The 17940-nt window shown below is 37.7% G+C and overlaps 1 protein-coding gene across 1 annotated transcript; it reads right to left on the reverse strand.

The window, feature by feature from the left end:
• Window positions 1–600: 600 nt before the first annotated feature.
• Window positions 601–17940, reverse strand: rab15 (RAB15, member RAS oncogene family). The gene is made up of 7 exons (XM_046061501.1): window positions 17642–17940; window positions 6824–6884; window positions 5686–5746; window positions 4935–5012; window positions 4263–4352; window positions 3109–3174; window positions 601–2966 (listed from the first exon to the last, which is right to left on the reverse strand). The coding sequence occupies exons 1-7, from the start codon at window positions 17763–17765 to the stop codon at window positions 2805–2807; spliced, it is 642 nt and encodes a 213-aa protein (XP_045917457.1). The 5' UTR covers window positions 17766–17940; the 3' UTR covers window positions 601–2804.

Raw genomic sequence — 17940 nt, forward strand, 5'->3', positions numbered from 1 at the left:
ATGTTTTCTCAGTTTTCAGTTACTGCCTGTTATCATACTTAGGTCACATGCTTGTATTGGATGAACATGATTTTTAATTTAATGTCATGAATTACTTGATCTTTAAGGTATTTTAATTCGGTTGTCCAAAAACAGACATTCCCATCTGTTGATACTGTCTATAAAGGATTTATCGATTGAATTTTCTATATTCCTGTTGCTATATCACGACATACGTTTATCACTACTGTGATGTAAGATTTCCTTACCTATACCATATAAGATCACTTGCCACACCTCCATATTACACACCCCTGTATATCAGTATTTAAAAAATATATTATTATTAATATCCAGATATTGATTTCAGCTTCATCACTCAGTTGTTTTTCCATTATTTTGTTTGCTACCTCTGAAAAATTAGTAGCATGTTGTCACTCATCACTTCTTGCCCGCCTCTTTAGAAAACAAATGTCAAATTAGATACATGCAGGACAACTATGCATGTTCTTTTGCCTGCCTGGTTTTGTATATATGAATTCAAATCCTCCATTAAATGTGCATGTCATCAGTAACTCATACCTTAACACACAGCTCAAGAAAATAAACCGATATTCTAAATTGTGGAAAATAATATCTTTATTAGTTAGTTCTTACAACCGCATCACATCTGTACTCCTAAATATTACCTATAGCCTTCATAAGCATTGTAGATCAATGTGCTGTTGGTACATGCTGTTCTTTCCTCAACAGCTATAGTTATTTTGTTGTTTGTTTGAACATACAGCTTTAGAAGGTTTGATATTATATGTACAAATGAGGATATACACAGATATATAATCTACAAGACATTTGTTTGTGGTGTGTTGTGTCTTTGTATAGTAGTTAAGATCATGTTCTTATGGTACAATCAGTACTCATTACTCCAACATAGTGCTACAGTATGTACTCATACCTCATATAAAGGGGCTGACTGGTCTCAACATAAACAAGAAACACTCTGGTACTGAGTCATATATCTGCAAGTATTTACTCATCTCATATCTTTTCTTCAAGAATAACATGTTACATTTTACATGTTGCATGTAATACATTTCCACAAGTACAAGTTGAAGGAGTCTAAAAGAAAAAAACTGTTCTCGAAAACAACACAGATACATTGCGTATCTAGAGCTTAGTCCAGAACATCATTCAATACAACATACTGGCATTTCACGCGGTGCACAGATTAATTGTTTTAAGTAGCATTAACTTTTACTAAGTTGCAAAAAATGTAGCCTTTCTTCCAAGTTCTTCCAATGGTGGTCATTCTGTTTAAGTCTACAACAGGCAACTCTGGTCAAATGCTATACTTGTATTACGGTCGGTTGATTATTAACTTCATTGAAGTTGCAATAAAAGAAAGGAAAGAAGAGTGGATCGCATGCAAAACTCTTGCTTGTCCCTTAAGTCTGAGGGGGGCAAGAAATGACATCTCTACTGGACTCTGTACAAAACATTGAGAAAAGGACATAATGACCAAGACATTATTATCTTCATAGAGGGAATATTTCAGATCATCTAGAATATCATTGTGGATTTTTTTAAACAGCCCTCTAATGGTAAAACAAAAAATTAATGGCGTATCCTCATAAGTCTATCAATCTACAATGCTTTGAAAAACATGGTATGTACAATGCATTTGGCAGTTATCAAATGATCTGTACCATAGGATATTTGCTGTTATAAACAGAGACTATAAAATGAAAAATATGTTCAGTTTTGCTACAGGGAAATTTAATCTTTTTGCTCTCAATGTTTCCCTCAATTAACAACTTATACTGGCATACTTGACTGTAAATTGTGTTTGTGTGGTCTTACATGGATGATATTCCAAGCTGCAAAACGCTCTGTGTAGCCAACATTTGAATGAAAACAACAAAGAAAATAACTGAATATCTGCATATATTCAGAATCCTTTCATCATATTAAAGGTAGCTATTGCGAGTGCAATTGCAACCAAAAACTTTACATAGGAAAAGAAAAAACAGTTAACTAGCTTAACTCAACACTGAACACCTCCCCATTGTGTCTGCTGTTTTTGCAATGCATGTAGCACCCTCTTGTGGTGAAACTCTTACACTACATCTAATGCATTCATTGGTAGAAAGGCTATAGGGGTGCAGGAGCGCTAATACCCACATAAAGTAAAAGAGGTGGATGAAGGCCAAACGTAAGCAAGCACATTGTTGATTTGCAAGGCACCAAGCCCTATGATCAATATCAGAGACAGAGCTTGGGAAAAAGATGTGAAATACAACTTTGTGAAAAGTTTCAAGTCAGTGGTGGGCAATTCCAAGTCATTCCCTATGTTTTACATCAAGATTTTACAAAATCTGTAAGAAAAGATGATGAAATCTTAATTTCCAGCTCTTCAGGACGTTTTGTATTTTGGCTTTTAAACCATATGTCAATTTCCGAATATGTAGTGGATAGGGATTGCATTTGGTTACATCATAGACACACTGAACAGAGCAGGAATTAGTGCTTAGACAATAAGCATTCTGTCCCATTAGGGAGGCCTGACATTTGGACCTTCAGTTGGTTAATTCACAACACATTTGGCACATTGTGGCAAAATGTTTCCACCTTTGTCCTTGAAACTGCTCTCAAACGGCTCATTAGCATTTCTGGCATTGCTCCGTGAAACAGAGGGGAATAGCTGGTTTCACAATAGCAGCTCAGTGTTCCTCTTTATTTCAACTAAAGACAAAAGGAGACACATTTTGCGCAGAGTGTGCAAAGTGTCTGCTGATAACATATTTAACTTAATTCCTGTTATTTCTTTAACACCAGCAGCCTTTGCCTTGGTCGCCCGCTGTACTGTCACAGAGTCCTTCCTCTTCCTCCAGAGCAGCAAGATTAATCTCGTCATTAATGGACATCCGGAGGAGATCCAGGTCCTTTTTATTGGCTGCCAGCACCTGTTCAGCCAGTCGTGTGAAAGTCTTGGAGGGAAGCACAGTCATAGGATAAGAACAAGACAAGAGAGATAAAAAATGCACTGTCATTTATTTATTAAGTCACTTCCATGTTACTACTCTGTACATGGCTAGAGATTTTGAGCAGTGGCTATCCAGATCACCTCACCTCTGTTATATTATGGTTGGTGAAGGCACTTGTCTCAAAGAAGTCCATTCCATAAGCCTTAGCTAGCTGCAAGACAGATAACAGAGACATATTTTACTTTGCTGAAAAAAACACTTCTGTTTTATTGTTTTTTGGATTAGTAGCACAGACAACTGACGACTAGTTATTTGCTTTCACACAGGTGCAATGTGGGGTGCTGGCTGTCAGATTTAGTTGTGTTTTCAAGAGCAGCTTTTAATGAAAAATCAAAGTAACCATAGACTGTATAAAAGAAGTGGACGTCACCCATTGGTTTGTGGAATACCATTTTGAAGCCCCGAGTTTGACATTTTGGCCGTAGTCACCTTGGTTTTATGGAACTGGAAGTTCGAGAGGGTTGAGCTGGTAAGGGTGGGACACACAGAGTGGAGACTTGTTGGCAATGTAGCCACACCCTACAGCATACAATGGTTTATCGTGTATTTTCCTCTAAATGGGACCATAATTTACTAAATGAACATCATGCTGTATTGAAGAAGACTTGCAACTACTGAGTGAGACCATAAACTCATCAGCAAAGTGTTTATTGAGGTAATAAATCGAGTGAGAAGTGGGGTAATTTTTTTAATTTCTATGCATTTCTATGCATTCTGACTGCAGCCATTTTAGTCGCCCCTTCTGGCCATTAGAAACAAAAAAAACAGTTTAAAGGCACTTTTCAGACCTGAAGGCTACGTCCACATCTTTTATACAGTCTGTAGAGGCAACAGGAGGCAAAGCATTAGTCTTGATGTGTCAGGGCCTTTAGAGCTTGCTTATGGACCAGACACAAATGCCTGACTAAAACTACACCAATTTTATGTTTTGGTGAACTTGGAGCCAATGTTTCTAATAGAAAAAAACTCCAAGAAGCGATATGACATTTTGCTTAACTCTAATCATGATTTTATTACAGAACTGAAAATTAATCCAATGATTTCAACACTTTGGGGAACCCGGAGTAGGTACCTCTGTAAAGGAATAGTTCAACCTTTGGGATTGCGTTCTTGTCAAGAGTAAGATAGAAGGTTGATACCACTCTCATGTGAAATTATTAGAATATATAGAGTTACAGCTCAGAGGCAAAAAAACATTCAAGTCTAATAATCCATTGTGAAATCCACCACTTGACCCACCTTGATACCTTGCTCTGTAGCCACCTGCCTCTTGTCCACATCATCTGACTTGTTCCCTACGAGGATCTTCTGGACCTTGTCAGGAGCATACTGCAGGGGTTTACGTGAAAAATTAGACATATGTACGGATAAGGAAGATGAATTAAAAACAAAATTAAAGAGAGAGAAAGAGAAATTTAAAATGTCAAGAGAGTGCAGTGGGGAGAAACACAGGAGTGGAAATGAGACCTAAATTAAAAGTAAATGGGAATCGTGCCAAGATCAATAGAGTATATATTCAGACAGACCCATAGAAGAAATTAGGTCCATAATGAATTAATAGAATAAAATCATCTGGGGAATGACAGGGGAAAGCAGGGCAGATGAGATTGCTTCATGAAGACTCCAGGCTGATTGAAAAATGTGACTATAAGAAGGAAAGAATGTTCTCCTTCCAATATCTATGACTTCACATTTAAAAATATAATGACAGTTATTTGAAAATTAAGATGGAACATGATAAACACAGCAAAGCAGTATCTGTCAGGCCAAAGCATTTGGTTTTTCATGTCTGGCATCTGTTTATTATCAACCTGAAGCCTCTGCACAGTAAGTAGTTTTGTCAGTGTTGCCCTTTCTACAAAGTGAAAAATAACGCCTGTTGATCTCAAATCCCCAATCTCTGTGACTCACCTCATCCACGTCACTGGCCCACTTCATGATGTGTTGGAAGGATCGCTCACTCGTGATATCATACACCAGGAAGATTCCCTGAAGAGAGATGTCCAAAGATTTAAAAAACAGATGAGATCCAGCACATTTTAATGCACTTTAGAGTCATGGTTTTTTTTAAACAAACATTATCAATTTCTTGATCCAGGATTTTAAAATACATTTTGAAACATTCATATGATTCCTGTAAACAAACCAGACCACCACTTAGAAAGTTGGCAGCCTCTACCAACAATTCATTTGACATTGTAAGCCACTGGCTGGCTTTGTAGCACTACACAGGAACAGGTTACTTTTCTTCCAATTTCATTTCCAGTTTCTGGTAAATGAACAATTCAATTTCAGCCAGTTTAACCTCTTTAGCAGCCCGAAGCAAAGGGAAAATTCATACACAACAATGTCAGTGTGCTGGTTGTGTGTGGCCGTGAAGACCTTGGCTACTTGCAACATCCTCTGGGAGGGAAAGGGACATGTAGTCTTTTTAATATAAGAAACAGTACATTTAAAATACCACTGGCGTGAGATCAAATCCTGATACCTGAAGTGGTGCCAAGTATGAGGCATGAATTATTCTCATAGCTGTAACAAATTTAATTTCAAAAATGAATTTGATTTAAATTTGTTACGCTACTCTGTGGCAATAATATTACACTAATGTGTGGGAAATCACTTGCAGGAGCAGAGTCAATGGGGGAGACTTGAGGTCAACTACCTGGGCTCGTCTGTAGTACTGTTTAGTGATGGTCTGATATCTCTCTTGGCCTGCAGTGTCCCTGGAAAAACAAGAAGCATATACGAACAAGAAGATACACAAATCCATTTGTGAGAGTGTAATGTGACAATATGACCAGGCCAGCAACCAGAATTTTATAGACACATGTCCAGAATCTTTAAATGTTTCGTCATTTAGATGATCACTGTTCAATGTAAACTATGTATCTGTGAAATATAACGTAACTTGTTTTATTTATTTTTTTTACAACTTTTGATGAAATAAGAACAACGGCATTAAGCTGAAGAGGGTTGTTTAGCCATGCTAGTGGCAGGGCTTTGGTGAAGGCATTTTCAGTGCACAACTTTGGTCCAGACTGAAATCTCTCTTCAACTACTGGATAGATTTCTGTGAAATATGTTAAAGATATTCAAGGTGCCTAATAATAAAGTCTCATTACTTTGATAGTCCCCTTAATTTTGATCTAGCACCGACATAAGGTAAATTTTTAGATGTGTCCAGTACATACTTACATACAATAGGCTACTTTGATTAATAACCAAATACTTCCAAAACTAATGACTTTCCCATTAGCCTCAACTGTACTTTGTGATTAGTGCTAATTGGCTAATATTAGCATGCTAACAGGCTAAACTAAGTTGGTGAACATGGTAAATCTTTCCTTCTAAACATCAATATATTAGCATAGTCAGTCTGAGCATGTTAGCATTTAGCTCAAATCACCCCTGTGCTAAGAACAGAGTCAGAGAGCCACTAGACTAAAAATTAGGTTTTTAAAATTCGGTATTTCTGCATTATCAGCTCATGGCCGCTACAGTGTGGCTAAGTTTAGGAAATCATAGCTCCAGTTTATAAAAGCCACTATTAATTGCAGGTTTATGACAGGACACAAACTCCAGTGTCCTGAATGAAAGTACTATTATCAAATTAGCTTAAACCATACAGGTTGCTAAACCTCAGAAGTCCCTAGAAAAAAATCAAACAAGACCTCTGTGTTCAGTGGTCGATACAGGGACCTGAACATGATCTATTATAAAACCACAAATATTGATAGCTATAGCATATTTGCAAATGAATAATATCCTCTCTACTAACTACTCTTGTGTAACAACATTACCATATCTGTATCCGCACTTTGATACCATCTATTACTAGTGTCTTCATTTTGAAGTCGACTCCTGTAAGAGAGAAAAGATGTGGTTAGGAAATATAATATTACATTCACAGAGGAGCTTTGAATGTGTTTTATATTCCTCCAAACATGTGAGTGCTATGCTTAGGCTAAATGTTCTGAATGTTCTCAGAGGCAACTTTCTACAGAATAAGTGACTTAAATCAATTAACCCAGCATGTCTTTTATAGGCAGAGGTTCAGCGGTATCTGTTGTAGCTTTGTAACATCACAGAGGGCATTAATGCAACAAGAGCCACATCATCCCAGTACAATCAGCCTGTTAGAGAGGATTGGGCTAATGATCCAGTGAGCTGAGTCCCTATTTGGTTCAGTTCTCTGCATCAGTCACATGGGAGGTGAAAATAAGCGAGAAGGGCAAAGCGATAGCTGAGAGCTGCATAAAACCACAGAGGAACAGATGAGAGAAAAGAAGCAGAGCTGAGATGGAGAGGGGTCGCTCATGCTTCAGTGATCTCTGATTTATTTCAGACGACTGAGTGTGATATTGTACATAGACAGGAAATCACAGGCAGGGCGGATGTTTTTCTTTTATGTTTTTATAACAGAAACTAAATCCATCTATTGATTATGTCCCCAGAGATGTATTTTCTTCAGGGTGCAAAAAGACCACTAGACATTTTAAGTCTCTATCCAGGATACAACATAGTGCTATCACTCCTTTTAGAAATACTGAGGTCATCTAAATCAACCAGCGCAATGCCACCTCCCCTGTATATTCTTCACTAGGCACAAACCAAACTGCAAATGATATGTTTGGTAAACTTCATTGCCCTACATGATGACCTAAATGTTGTTTCAGATCTTCTCTACACAGCCAGGTGTGTAGTTCTGGTGGGAAATCCACATTGCAGTCAAATTTCAAGATATTTAGCCTAAAGAATATCAGAATCTTAAAAGTCTTAAAAACCCCAGCATGTGCAAAGCATATGCAGTTGCAGAAAGTGAACTCTTTATTACTATAAATATTACAGAGGATCATTGATGGATTACTGCACAGGCCTACTGGGCACAGGGGCCCCTAAGCTACAACCTCAGTTTGAAGTGACTGTTATTTACATGTCATGCTGAAATAAACGGGCCCAGTTAAAAGTAAATGTCTCGATTGTATTTTATTTTTGCTCCTGAGTAATTGAAGTATCTGCAAATACTTCAGTGAAACCAATCAAATCAGAAATTAGGTGTCCCATCGCTTCAGTATAATAACATCTGCTGTGTCGAAAACCTTTGGGAAGGCTTTAGACAGCCTCTCTTTATCTACAGCATGAATAAAACACTGATGTTCAGGTAGTTTTCTACCAACAGCAGTGCCTTTACTTTTAAAGTTCTGTTTTTGAGAAACATAAACATTTTGCTTAAAATTATGGTTAACCTGCAAAGTGCCACTAAAATGATAGAAAATCATGACAAGCAACACTGCCCTGTCTGGGGGTGACTTGCTGCTAGATAGAAAGGGGGCGTTTTACATTTCTTTGCCCAGGGCCCCACTGTATCATAATCCGTCCAATGCTGAAGACATGACCTAGTTGATCGCTATACTGTTGGTCCTCAATGGTAGTTATGGCCCTGGTACTACTGTACACTGTAAACGTATACTAACAATAATAACAACACTAGCAATAATAAACATATTCTTGTACATCTTGATGACATAGAATTGAAATGCCTAAATATATAAAATATAAATATAAACTCTGCTAAATTCCTTCCTTCTTGTCTTTTCTCTCTATGACTGTCTCCTCAGACTAATGCATTCAAGTCGATAAAAAGCAAAGTCACGGGCTTCTATAGCGCACTAATCAATTAACAGTTCATCCCAATTAACCTGACACTCAACACCCGTGTGTCACAGTTGGCATCACGCTCAGAGAAAGAGCTAACTGATTCACATAACGGGAAGAATTGCGGTGTTGTTTTTTATAACTGCATTTCTGCAAGTTTTATAATCTGAGAGATTGACATAAGAAAACAGCTGACAGATGCACAGTAGCTGGACTGGCCGATTTTAGACTGTGTGTTTGGAATAATCTGGAGTCCAATGACTCCACGGAGGCTAGAGACGCGACAGTGTGGGGCCTCATTTAAGTCATGAGGAAGCTTTTGCTTTTGACTAGACAGCATTCAGACCAAGACTAAGTGAACGGTCAGCATAACAATCTTGCCTTGCCTGAGGCTTGAGAAGAGAGAGGAGATAATGAAAAAGAGGCCGTCTTCCCTCGTCATTGTCCAGCTGTATTAAACACTGCATTAAGCTCCAGTCAGAAGTTATCCATGCAAACAGCAGTGAATTAAATATGAAATGCAGATTGGACAAATGGATTCTTTGGCTGTACAGTGGTTGTTTACAGCAAGGGGGTGGACCAAATCTGGAAACGTGAACATAAATCAAGATCACTACACAGGCATATGAGAAAGAATAAAAATCAGCAGTCAGTCTCAAAAAATTGTACATTTTCAGTTCCATTTACAAAAAAAGGGTGATTTAATACACACTGTCTGCCTCCTACTGCTAAACAACTAAATTGTATTTGTCTGCATTCTTTTTCTGCATTGTTTTATACCAGCCGAGCAAAATGAGGATGTTTAATAGAAGCAGGTGCACTCTTGTGGTGCAAACCATAGTGCAAACAATGAATGACACAACAGACCGAGGCTGTAAAGAAAGTATTTCTCTACAAGTTGTTTGATATTCAAAATATCCTTGGTCCAAGGGAACAAATTTGCCTGCAGGTTCTCAAATGTAAACTGAAATCCAGTGCACTCGATCGACAGACTGTAAAGGTTGTTACTACTGTTTTTATATGTTTTAATTGAGTCGTTACACACACAACCCCTGATACTGAGTTATGCTGAACTGTTTCTGTGAGACTTTATAGTTATAAGAAGAAGTTATAAGAATAAGTCAGCTGTAATAGCTTTAAGATATGTTCACAAAATCACGAAGAATGGCCTGGAACAAAAAAAAAACCTTCTCCACGTTCATTCTCTACAGAGGGAACTGTGACCGTGGGGACAAGCAAAATATACAAAGAAAGACAGCAATTAATTTAACATGGCAGCATTTCACAATCAGCAGTGTGAAAGCCATGTAAAAACTAATCGGTACACACCCAAAATTGACTTGACTAATTACCAGAATGACTGTGTTCGACTACGCAAGACGGATTAGGCGGTGACACATGTCAGTGTGCTGTAGGTAATGGTGACAGGCTCACTAATGGATGGACGGATGGATGCTCTGGCAGTGACACAAATTCACTGGGGAATGGGTCTGTCATCCACGGTTATTATTACAAGCAGAGGACAGGCAACAATTGTCAGCAGCTGTTGTCTTCAGGGCACAGCAGGACAGGGGACAAACATTTTTCTTTCAATTATGAACTTTATTCATCAATCTGTACTCAACAATTAAGCTTTGAATTGACCCACTGTCTGAAGTGAAACATGTACAAAAATGACTCACAGTGAATGTTTCATGCCAGGCTTAAATTTAAGTCAAACTCATAACTGAAAATCTTTTCCAAAAGGACAAGAACAAAAACTAAGGGGGTTGTGTTAAAAATAAAAAATAAAATGTAACCAAGAAATTCAGGAAAGAAGAATTTTGAGGCTATGCTTGAGCTAAACCTATATATATTAGCTAATGTTGTTTTGTCACAGATGTATTGATATATACTGTACATTAGGGCAAACAGGTAACAAGAAATTGCAGTGCAGAAATACCAAAGATATATGTCTGATCATTGAAGATCATTTAAGATCTCCATTACATAGTTTGTTCCCTGAACCATTAATTTATCAGCTGTAAAATGTCCCATTCAGTACATATATTAAAAAATAAACTAATTTAAAGGATCCTTATTATTTATAATTATTATGTTAAATACACCAAGTCTATTCATACAATTTGTGAAATATCACATATGTGAAAATTAGCTTTTTATGGATCCAAAGGGAGCTGTGTGAAATGATAAACTGCCTCAAGTGATGTAACTTGAGTCTGCGTTGGTTGGTGGTGAAAACTACAAAAAGTAAAAAGTAAAAAGTAACAATTAATCTCGAGGTGTGGACAAAGACGTGAGCCTACCAGAACTCTGTAGCCAGTTCCTGATCTTTGTTTGAAACTACTGGCTCGAGGCGACATTAGCTGCTACTAGCATAACGCACCCAAATCGCCGACTGAAATGTTGGTGGTCGTATTGGCATCAGTTTTGACAAGGAAAAAGAAAGTTAAAATAAAATCTTTTTTTTCACACACACACACACACACACGCGCTTAATGTTTAATTTATTGATTTTATTTTTAATATATTTTTATTTTTTAACACACAAACACGCTTACTGTTGTATTCATTTATTTTATTTTAATTTTTAATATATTTTAATTTTTTTAACACACACACTTACTGTTTTATTTATTTATTTTATTGAAATTTTTAATATATTTAAAAAAATTTTAACACACACACACACACACACACACACACACACACACACACTTACACTTACTTGTTAAATGAAATGTATGGGGTTGATTGTTCTTATGTAGTTTGTGATGCTTTGGCTATATTATTGTTACACATTCATGCAAATAAAGTTAATTTGAATTTGAATTTGAAAGTGTGGAATAAAAACGATGATATCTCTGGTTCTGCTGCATCGATTGTGATATTTGATATTTGAACTGTCAGTTATCAGTCCAACAATGTTATACGAGTTAAACGCGTGTTTACATTAAAACAAAATTGGACAACATATCATTATCAGATTTTTCAACTCCAAAATATTGATATAGGTAATGGACATAAATGTCCACCTTTGGTCGGGCTAGAGTCTACACCTCATAATTTCCTCATACTGTGTAATGACCATATATGGTAACACTACTGCTCCAGATCCACACCAAAATCTAAGTTATTCCTCGGTTCAAAGCCTAAATTTCCATCACATTTAATTGAAATCTGAAGGAAAGATAGATTTCCAAAGTCATGGTCAACTCTGCACTTTCACACCTAGGCCACCAGGGGACCCCTGTTTTTGAGATATCCCACTTCTGTTTCTAACAAACAAACAGGACCACAAATAAAACTTCTTTAGCAGAGACATCATATTATACCTTTTTTGTTCCTAGAAAGCCAGGAAGATGTCAAGGCTATGACAACCCCATAGATTTCTTTGATAACCTCTTTATGTGATGATAGCCATCTGTGGGGGCTGCCCGGCCTTTTAGACTAATGAGCTTGTCAAGCAGCAGTGGGATGGTAAGACCAGGCCGTGACCATAACACGATTGGGATCACCACTATCAGGGACAACTGCTTATTGAGCTATGATATAGGGCAGGGCTGGGCTCGTACTTCAAAGGCAATGTGACAGGCAGGCACTCCGAGAGTCCGGTGACGAGACTGCCGAGGTAACGGTGAGGAATATTAAACTCAGCAGTGTGACTGAATACCATTACTAAATCATCTCTACAGCTGCTCTTTGATAGAGAAATGTGCACATCCCATGCCCAGATGAAAGTCAGAACAGAGTGACCTGTTAAAAAATAATTAGGTACCTGGATGAGTGAAGGTGTATTAGTCGCTTAGGTAAAAACCAAATTCCTGCTGCTCCAATGTTTTCAGTCAGCTAGTTTGTTTTTTACTGATATTGATGTTGACTGTGGACTCAAAGTTGGAGCTTTTATTTGATAGTGAGCAGTAAACAGGGATTAAAGTCATATATATTGTAAATCCTGCCATGTGTGCTATTTATTGTTATCTATATTTATAACAAGTACAACATTTATTGTCAAAAGGCCTTGGTGAATCAAATCAAAGGCAGCAATCTTTGAAAGGCTTTTTTTAATGGAGGCCTTGCTTTGTGGTTTCAATTCTCTTTTGTGTGAGATATTCTTTGACAGTGTGAATACAAACCCAACTGTCCTTCAACTTCTTAAAGAAAAAACGCTCAAAACCACAAGGTTAAAATATATATCTGCTGCATTTCGTGCAGCCTGTAAAGACAATTTACTGTCAATGTAAAGGTTTCCTGTTGATCTGTGGTAGAATGCAAAAAAACAAGGCCACACCGGAAATCATTACAGCCCCATTTTGTTACATCCACTCCTTCTTTTTAACACAAAGAGCTCTGACAAGTTTTGGATTTTAAAGTTAGACATTAATTCATTGTGTTGGCTATTTTAAACTTTTGTCAGATATCTGTGCATTGATGGGTATGTAAGTCAGTTGAAAAAAAAGATTGAGAGAAACTGCCTTCTTTAAACCAAAGGCAAAGTTGAAGCATGGACATAATCGACTAATTGTACACTGCAGATGTGTCATGTAATCAAATTCCAACTAAAATATAGTCACTTTTGTGGTAAACAAGAAAGTGCCAAAGGTGGAGGGGGTCCCCTTATACATGTACTCTGAAACAAATTTGAAATTCTATTAACTTGAAATGGAAAGTAGTATAAATATGGTGAAGTTGTTTTAACTTGAAACTGTACGTTAGAATAATGCAGAAATGTATGTCGGTTAGACTAGTTAAGGGAAGTTTTCTTTGCACTTTCTTGCAGTTCAATCAACTAAAAAACAACGAGGCATCAGATTTATCAACGAATTTGTGAGTGGTAACAAAGGCAATCTTCTGGTTGAGTTAACTTGCATTTTCAAGGCAGCAGATGAACTTGCTTTTCAACGTTAAACTAACTTTTACAGTGCAGGAGAAAGCCACGTTAAAAAGTTAAACTCTCATAAAGCCCAATTAAAGTACAGAAAACAAACAAATCAGTGGGCACCGCTGTCCAACTACTTTTGTATATTTCTGTTCTGGGGCTGATTTTTCATGGTTTCAGCCAAGCCCCTTAGTTACAGATTACAATGATATTTAAGACAACTCTGTCCTTCCACGTTTGTAGCAGAAGTTTGGGGAAGGCCCTTTCATGTTTCTGCATTGGCAATACCGTGGCACACAACAAGAGGTCCATATGGTTTTCTGATGTTGGTGTGGAAGAACTTGACTGGCCTATACGTCACCCTGAACTCAACACGATGAATTGAAATTATGTTTTTGTGGCTGAAAGCAAATCCCTCATACAAGGCCTTAGCTTAGTTTCACCCGCTTCAATTGAAACGGGCCCCGCCATCCAAAGGGCCCCGACTGACATGCAAGAATTCAATAATTCACCCACTTTTAAAATAAACTACTTATTTCACTCAATGCATAGAGACATAAACATGGGAAGAATGGGTGCTTCAACCTACTCAGCCCCCCAAAAATCTGGCATCATAAAAACCATCAATTGATCATAAAAAATACAGCAGAGAGAGAGAGGTAGAGCTCAGACCGGCGAGAGAGACAGGAAGCATGCGAGTATGAACAGAAGCGTGGACGTGATAATAGCATTTTCCACAGTTCTGTGGTTTATCAGTGAGGTGTATGAACTACACTGCAGACTGGAGTCTCTGTTAACAGTGACAGCCACTCGTATCCTCCATGAATCTGTATCCTCACTGCACTGCATTATTATGAACTGTGATGAACTGGTCGTGGTCACACCTCTCTCTCGTCCAGGTGCTGTCTCTCCCTATTCCTCTCCTTCGGTTCTCACGCATTAGTTCCTGGTGGTGACTGCGTTGTTGCTGTGGCTGCTCTGACAAACAGTATGTTGGTGCTCAAGAGTGCTGTCTGCTGTAGTGTAAAACTGTTGTTAATATGTATTAGATTTAAGTTATCCTAAAACATGAATATCAATAACAAAAACACTTTAGTATTACTATAAAGAATTAGAAATTCCACAAACAATAATAATAAAATAGGCAATAAAAATAGTTCAGTATCAGTATCACTATAGTAATTCTATGTTTTTTGGAACACACTATAGAAAATGACAATATTAATACTAGTTGAGTTGGCTATGGTGATCTTACAGTTAAGTTATAGTAATACTATAGTTCTTCCTGTAGTAGTACTACCCTATGGTTTTAAAGGGAATTACTATAGTATACTATATTATTTAAATTGTATTACTCTAGTGTTTTCTATAGCTTCTATCGCACGCACTACAGAAAGTTACTAGAAATACTACACATTTACTATAACATCATCATATTATTACTATAGAAATGTTCTTTTGTGTGTTCAAAAAACAACTACAGAAACACTAACATACTACAGTAATAATATTAAAAATAATATCATAATACTACAAAGGTCTAGATACATAGTATTGCTATTGATATATTATAGAGCTAGATCTGCAGATAATGCTATCTGCAGATACTTTAGATGTCCAAATCAATCTTGTGTTTAGCGTTAATATGCGAGTGAAGGCAGTTATGACAGCATATTAATGCACATTAATGTTTTGGAATGAGACATTCAATTGCATAGGAGTAATGTTTGGGTATCCACATACGGTATATGCATGCATTAATCATTACACTGTTTGCTGGAAACCCTCTGTCTATACAAAAGCAGGAGATGCTAAATAAGACACCCATCATCTTTTTATCCTCTAATGTTTATGGAATAACTTTGTTGTATACAATGTGTGAGAGGTCCTGCAGTTTTTGAGGTAATTAGGAGAAAAATCTGGGCAGGTGGACTTTAACGGAAACTGATGAATCATGGAGTTACCCATGAGAGAGATACGGAGAGAATATATATCCCTCTGTCACCATGAAGGTTGGGAAATTATTTATTGATCCTCTGCAGGAGAGCACCGATGGTGGTCACTCTTGATCTCTCTTTCTCTCTTTGGACTTTGTTGGGCTTGTTTAGTCTGAGAAGAGGAGTTTGAATTAATGCAGACCCATGAAAGACCTCCCACCATGTCTTATAGACAGTCTGCTGCGCTCAACTATTCAGCCCAATATAAATATCCACCGCCTGCACCAACACAAGAGCCTGATTTCTAAGCATCCAGCTGTGGTTGTGAACACTTTGTACACTGCAACAAAAGCACAAAAAGATCACATGCAGACGGGCTGAATCTTTCTTTTAAGAAACATCAGAGAGGCTTGCAATGCATGATATAAACACAACTCTATGGGGACAAAGGTTCCTGTAGGGCGCTATAGGTGCAAGACTTAAAATAGCATACTGCGGTCTTACCAAGTATATGTGAGCATTTATCATTAATGGAGCAGGTGAAACAACAAGTGTTTAAAGTTAAGTGCGATGAGGCTTGTGTAATGAGCAGAAGAGTCTAAAACTTGAGTTGTGAGTGTTTGCAAGGCTTCATTAAGCTCTCAAAAATTATAATGGCTTTAAATTGACCCCAAAAGCATCCATGCAAAGACAAAAGCTGTCCAAAATATGTTGAAAGATTATGATAAAATGAACAATTATTTGTTGTTAATTAATTGTTCTCTCACTGTCTTTTCAGGAACCAACTGTCTGCAAATCCCAGCCAGGCCACAAGTTTCATGATTTATCGTCTTGACCGTATTAAGAGAACATATTCCCTCTTTTCAAGGAAAAGTCAGCCAGTCTGTATTTTGTTTTCTCCTTAGTAGGGCCAATTACTGCAAGCCATGTCAAAAAAAAGTTGTTGCTACCTCAAAGAATGGGAGGAATTATCTCTATAGCCTGAACACTCACACACACTGAGCACAAACACACACACACACACACACACACACACACACAGAAATGACAGCCCAGTTGCCACAGAAGAAGAGATAAGAGGCACCACAGCAGCATGTAAAAAAAGGGCAGTGCTTACTACACATCCTTATTTCCCTCAGCTCAAAGTGAAGCATGTTAATGCCCTGTCATATTCTGCACTCTGAATCCCAACTATGGAAGCAGATATAACGCATAGACCATGTTAACTATGTGGAAAGAGGCTGATTCAGCTTTGCTGAGTCAATAGTCATCTTCAGGGATGTTGCAAATCCATGACCAAATGTAGGAACAGATAGTGTTAGTTTGTTAGTTAGGAGTTGTTGCTTTTTTTTGTAACTTGATAAGTCATTTGGTCCATACTACATCAGAAACTGGTCAAAAATGCCCACAATAATTTGCCAGATCTCAAGCTGATGCCTTGAAATTGTATTTTTTTTTTTTTTTTGGTAAACAAAATCTAAACTCCAAATGTATTCAGTTTACTGTGATTGGTGGAGGAAGCTGAAACCATCAAATGTTTTGCTTGAAAACCAATTGAAATAATTGATCCATAGTACTGAATAATTTTCTGTGATCACCTCATTGTTCCATGGTTATTTGGCATGAAGAAATTGAGACTGGGCCATGGGTGTACTAATTCTGCTTACTAAAATACTGAGATAAAACTATTCTTCATTTTGATCTGGAACCTGGAGCCAGCTAACACACCCTGGGAGTCCCACGAGCAACCTACCCCCTATGCCTTTGCTATTATTTTGTATGGCACTTGGTTACACTGTCGGTGCCAAAGGCTGATAGTTGGTAAACTCATCTGCATGGCTGCCAAGTATTGGATCTTCCCTTTTAGGGCTTCCCCGATGACTGCAATCACGTTGATTGAATAGTTAACATTCTCGTTATTCCACGTAAATATAGCCTACGTTATTCTAATTACATCACAACAAAGTCCTAATCAAATCTAAATTACGGAATTAAAAGTGAAAATGTAATGGCCACAAAGAGAGGGTGATGCGCAAACAATTATGAACAGAAAACGCCGAAAGACCATGCATGCAATGGAATTACCCATTAAAGCAAGTAATGAATAATATTCAAGAAATTACTTCATGGTGGCGGTGCAGTCTTACCGATGGTCGAAATGTGAGAAGGGTGAAATTCATTGTCCGTGAATCTGCATAGCAAACATGTTTTCCCAACCCCAGAATCTCCGAGAAGCAGGAGTCGGAAGAGCACATCGTACTGCTTTGCCATAGTGCTGGATATAGTGTTGAATTAAAAAAGCCCCAGTCAGCTAACTCAGCGATTGACCAGTCCCTCCCCTCCTGCATCCCATGTCTGCTCAAATGGTCAACATAAAGCTTTGGCTATGCTTCTTTTTCTTCACTGATTCTGGGTCGGTGGGGAACAAAACAGGGATGCTCCAGCT

Source organism: Micropterus dolomieu, linkage group LG10 (assembly GCF_021292245.1).
Source record: "Micropterus dolomieu isolate WLL.071019.BEF.003 ecotype Adirondacks linkage group LG10, ASM2129224v1, whole genome shotgun sequence".
Lineage (NCBI taxonomy): Eukaryota > Metazoa > Chordata > Actinopteri > Centrarchiformes > Centrarchidae > Micropterus > Micropterus dolomieu.

Bases quoted from the DNA above. Each gene is read 5' to 3' on its own strand.
- rab15 (XM_046061501.1), bottom strand. From the start codon at position 17,765: ATGGCAAAGCAGTACGATGTGCTCTTCCGACTCCTGCTTCTCGGAGAT. The intron at 6,885-17,641 runs GTAAGACTGCAC...TCTCTCTTACAG, and splicing joins TTCTCACATTTCGACCATCG to GAGTCGACTTCAAAATGAAG. The intron at 5,013-5,685 runs GTAGTTGACCTC...ATCTCTCTTCAG, and splicing joins AGTACTACAGACGAGCCCAG to GGAATCTTCCTGGTGTATGA.